Source organism: Wolffia australiana, chromosome 10 (assembly GCF_029677425.1).
Source record: "Wolffia australiana isolate 7733 chromosome 10, ASM2967742v1".
NCBI lineage: Eukaryota > Viridiplantae > Streptophyta > Magnoliopsida > Alismatales > Araceae > Wolffia > Wolffia australiana.
The window spans coordinates 15,179,688-15,184,358 of NC_135844.1; the positions used below are offsets into that span (position 1 = coordinate 15,179,688).

The window sequence follows — 4,671 nt, forward strand, 5'->3', positions numbered from 1 at the left end:
TGAAAAAAAATTTAAAGCACAAAATTTTTAACGTCAGCCCTCCTTGCCCTTCTACGGCATCTGCGGTAGCCCCATGCTGCTGGTGACTCCCAACATCTCACTGCCCCAGAGCGGCAGGACTGCCATGATCTGGCCAAGCCCTTCGTTGTCCTCTGGTCCTCCGCCGCCTCCCTGACCGAGTATCATCTCCCCCAACTCCAGCTCTGCAACTTCGCCTCCAAACCTCCCCAAAACGATCCTTCCTGCTCACCCCCCCCCCTCTCTCTCAAGCACAACACTTTATGACTATTCTTATATTTTTGTGAAGTGTGACGGTGACGGGACTAAGATGGGACGATGGATGCTGTGACGCGTGACTAGATATGGTTGTTCTGTTCTGTTCGTTTGAAACGAACAAAAAACTCTCACAAAAGAACCGTACAGGGCCTTGTTCTTTGTTCTGTTCTTTTTTATTTTAAAAAACGAGCAAAATTCATTCAAAATTCGCACAGAGTAAACAAAAGAACCGCACACGTGTCTGTGCGATGTTACGTTCGAATTCGTTTTTGTTCTGTTCAGAAAACCGAACAGAGCGAACAATTCACACAAATTCGCATAAAAGAACTGAATGACCACGTCTACCCGTGACGCATGTGTGATGGATTTTTTCAAAATCCTGGGACGTGTGGCGGGACGGGGGAGACGTGAAGGACTTCTCGTTACGTCCCGTCTATCACCACACGTCATCTGGTCCCGTCCCGTCCCGTCCCGTCCCGTCCCGTCCCGTCCCGTCCCGTCCCGTCCCGTCCGTGCCGTCATATGTGCAGTTCCCTAAATTTTACAGTCTAGAAGATGGACGACTTCGGCCCAGGAGCGTTCTTGACGGTCAGGAATTCTCTTGCTTGATCTTGGCTGAATCTAGACGGAATTCACCGTCGGCAGAGGCTTCCCAAAGGGCTTCTTTCATCCCTTTGCCTCAAATTTCCTTCCTTTAGTGCTACCTTCATTTCATCCCCGATTTCCGTCGCTACCCAGGTATTGATTACCATTTTGAACCATGTTGGCGGTGTTTTCAGCATCATTGATGGGTAATTCATCTCTTAACTGTGCGATCTGTTATTGCTCTAGGAGTGCGCGTCGTTGAGAGAATCGAAGTTGTTCTTTAATTGGCATTTAGAAATTCTATGATTTTGTCCGCGTAAAAATTTCCTTGCTATCCCCTCTTGTCAGTGCACTTGGGTTATCTTTATTCCCGGCTACTTCATCGTTTTTTCTCTGTGATTTCGATCTTTCTCAGTTTTGATTCACATAAAACCGTAAACATTTTTAAGAAACGTCGATCGAGCAAAACTTTATGATCAGATTTTCATTATAATGTATGGTTAAATCTCTTTTTTTCTCTATTTCTTTATCTCTTTCCCTCTCTCTCTCTCTCTCCAGGGACGTAGGTCAGCACTCATTATCGTGAAAAATGTAATTGATGTCTATGATGTGTGATTGGAGATTGATGAAAATTTGAATCAAACTCAGCTATCTTTCATCGTAATTGCGCTCTTCGGACATAAAAAATCCTGCGTGTGGCGGTTATTTACTATGAGTTCTTTGCCCTTCTTGATGCAGCTTGGCTCCAAGCGCGTAAAATTTTTTCTTCACTGAAAAAATAATGAAGGACAAGAAACGTGATATCGCAATTTTTACCACTGCAAGTCTTCCATGGTTGACTGGAACAGCGATCAACCCTCTTTTTAGGGCAGCTTTTCTGGAAAAGGCAGGGCACTGGAGGGTCACTCTTGTACTTCCATGGCTTTCTTTAAATGATCAAGAGCTAGTTTATCCAAACAAAATTTCATTTGCATCTCCCAGAGAACATGAAAGCTATGTTCATCAATGGGTTCAAGATAGAACAGGATTCAGTTCAGGATTTGGCATCAGATTCTATCCTGCAAAGGTAAATTTTCCTTTAGGTCCGTGAACATATAGTTTCTGTTTTAATAATTGAAAATAATTTTTTTCAGATAATAAATTAAATATCGTTGGAATGTGAGGGGAACAGCAAACTCTGCTGGCCAGACAAAAAAAAAGTTTTCTAATAAAGAATATTGATTATCTCCTTTGTCCTTGTGCATAACATCCAATTTTGTGGTCCGATTCAAAAAATTTATTTTCCGGTTTTGATAATGTGCTAATGACAATCTATTTATTTGTGATTTCGGTTTAAAAATAAATTTTAAAGTCATTGTAATTAGAGGGAAAAAATGAAAATTGTGCTCTAGATTGAAGAATATCCAATCTTCTGTTAATAATAAAGAGTAAACGTCATGATAATCATCATTGATTAAGGTTGGGGTGCGTTATTTTCGACTGAGTTTATTTTCAGTTCTCTAAAGAACTGAGGAGCATCTTGCCAGTGGGGGATATCACAGAGGTCATTCCAAATGAAGAGGCAGATGTGGCCGTCCTTGAGGAGCCTGAACATCTGACGTGGTACCATCACGGCCATCAATGGAAGGCCAAGTTCAGGCGAGTCATCGGCATTGTCCACACCAACTACCTGGAATACGTGAAGAGAGAGAAGAACGGGCTCGTACAGGCCTTTCTCTTAAAGCACATAAACAACTGGGTGACTCAGATTTACTGCCACCGGGTAATTCCTTTTTGGCCCAGTATTTCTCTGGCCCAACGTTGTGATCTTACGTGCACTTCATGCAAACCCAGATCATAAGACTCTCCGCAGCGACGCAAGATCTTCCGAGATCTGTTGTCTGCAACGTTCACGGTGTCAACCCCATGTTCCTCGCCATTGGAAGAGATGTGGAGAGGTTGCAGAGCCAATCCGGAGTTTCAGAAAGGGCTTACTACATTGGGAAGATGGTATGGAGCAAGGGTTATAGAGAGCTCCTTCGCTTGCTCTCGGATCACCAAGACAAACTTGCAACCATTGGTTTTGATCTTTACGGCAGCGGCGAGGACTCAGAAGAGGTCCAGCATGCAGTTGGGAAGCTCAAGCCTGATGTAAGAGTTTTCCCCGGTCGTGACCATGCAGACCCGCTATTCCACCAGTGAGCCCAACGTCTCTCCCCTCTATTTTGATGGTTTTCATCTGATTTTATTTTCTATCTCTAGGTACAGGGTCTTTGTGAACCCAAGCACAACAGACGTGGTCTGCACAACGACGATGGAGGCTCTGGCGATGGGGAAGATAGTTGTCTGTGCTGATCACCCGTCAAACGAGTTCTTCAAGAGGTTCCCAAACTGTTGGACGTACAAGGGTGGAAAGGAGTTTGTGGCGGCAGTGCAAGCAGCACTGGCGGGGGCGCCAGCAGCATTGACTGATGAGCAACGGCGGGAGATGGGTTGGGAGGCAGCAACAGAGAGATTTGTGGCAGCGGCTGAGCTTGGGGAGCCTGATGCAGTAGAGGAGGTTGGGAAGCCAGAGGTGGCAGCAGCAACAGGCCTGGGGTTCATGTGGCTTTCAGGAAGACTACGCGGCGCGAGGCGTAACGTGGAGAAGGTGGCGGCGATGGCACACCACGCGCTCTCCGGCAATGAAACTACACGCCGGGCTCTTGGGGCGATCCCCGGCAGCCTCCACCCTGATGAAGAGCAGCGCAGGGAGCTCAGCCTCACATAGCAGAGAGAAGGAGAAAAGAGTCATTAATTTGTGATACTTCTCTGAGACTATTTCTCAGGAAAATGTGCAAGATTCTTATTTCCTGTCATTATTAATAGGCATAGAGGTACTTAGATTGAACAACAGATGGAGAGGTGGAGAGAGAGGAGAGGGTGGAGAGAGAAACAGAGGGTGAGAGAGTGTGTATGAGAGAGTGAGGAGAGAGAATGATACAATTATTCAGCGCTCATCTCATGGCACTTGTAACACATTCCAATGTCAACTTGTACTTCAGTTTGAATATCAGCTTGTACTTCAGTTGGTGGCAACGACGTCAACGCACCAACTTCGGACGCGCCGCCAACGTCATCCGAGACGCCTCGCATCCAGACTCGTCGCCTACATCAGCTACAGAACCGGCTTGATAACGACCAAGTCAACGTACCAACATCAGTCACGTCTCCACCTACACACGCCCCGTCACGCATCATGACACGTCGTTAACGACAGATCCAGAACTGCCCTTTTACGTGACACGATTACACGTCGTCCACTTTTATTTTATGTCATTTCTCGTATTTTCTCTTTCCTCCAAGGCCTATATGTAGGCCAATGTTGCAAGAAACATCTAACGAGTTTATTTCAAGAATTGAAGTTTTTTCTTCTTGGAAGACTCGCCCCATGCTGCCTGTCCCGTTCTGGTCGCCGTTATTGCTGATCGCCGCTGCGCATTGTGTCCTTGGCCACCGCCTTGCGCCCCGGCCGCCCGCGCCCAGCGCCTCGGCCTCCGCGCTCCTGTTCCTTGGCGGCCTGCGCCCTTGGCCGCTGCCCCGCGCCAGGCCGCCCCACACAATCGCCCGCCCGCATAGGCGTTCGCCCGCACAGGTGTGCGCCCGCGCAGGCGCCCGCCCGCACAGGCGCCCGCCCCATGCAGGCGCCCGCCCGCACAAGCATCGCCCGCACGGGCGCTCGTCCACACGGGCTGCCCGCCCGCACAAGCGTCTGCCCGTGCAGGCGCCCGCCCGCACAGGAATCCCTGGCCACCAGCCCGCGCCTGCCGTGCCCCCGGACGCCCTCGCAGC

At 48.3% G+C, this 4,671-nt stretch overlaps 1 protein-coding gene across 2 annotated transcripts; it reads left to right on the forward strand.

The window, feature by feature from the left end:
• Positions 1 to 838: 838 nt before the first annotated feature.
• DGD2 (digalactosyl diacylglycerol deficient 2) lies at positions 839 to 3,733 on the forward strand. 2 transcript variants are annotated; one of them, XM_078582070.1, is made up of 5 exons: positions 839 to 1,067; positions 1,600 to 1,927; positions 2,357 to 2,623; positions 2,695 to 3,038; positions 3,103 to 3,733. In XM_078582070.1, the coding sequence occupies exons 2-5, from the start codon at positions 1,643 to 1,645 to the stop codon at positions 3,608 to 3,610; spliced, it is 1,404 nt and encodes a 467-aa protein (XP_078438196.1). In that variant the 5' UTR covers positions 839 to 1,067; positions 1,600 to 1,642; the 3' UTR covers positions 3,611 to 3,733. The 2 variants fall into 2 exon arrangements, with proteins under 2 accessions (XP_078438196.1, XP_078438195.1); XM_078582069.1 differs by having other exon boundaries at positions 839 to 1,014.
• The last annotated feature ends 938 nt before the right edge of the window (positions 3,734 to 4,671 follow it).

Bases quoted from the DNA above. Each gene is read 5' to 3' on its own strand.
- DGD2 (XM_078582070.1), top strand. From the start codon at position 1,643: ATGAAGGACAAGAAACGTGATATCGCAATTTTTACCACTGCAAGTCTT. The intron at 2,624-2,694 runs GTAATTCCTTTT...ATGCAAACCCAG, and splicing joins CTCAGATTTACTGCCACCGG to ATCATAAGACTCTCCGCAGC. The intron at 3,039-3,102 runs GTGAGCCCAACG...TTCTATCTCTAG, and splicing joins GCAGACCCGCTATTCCACCA to GTACAGGGTCTTTGTGAACC.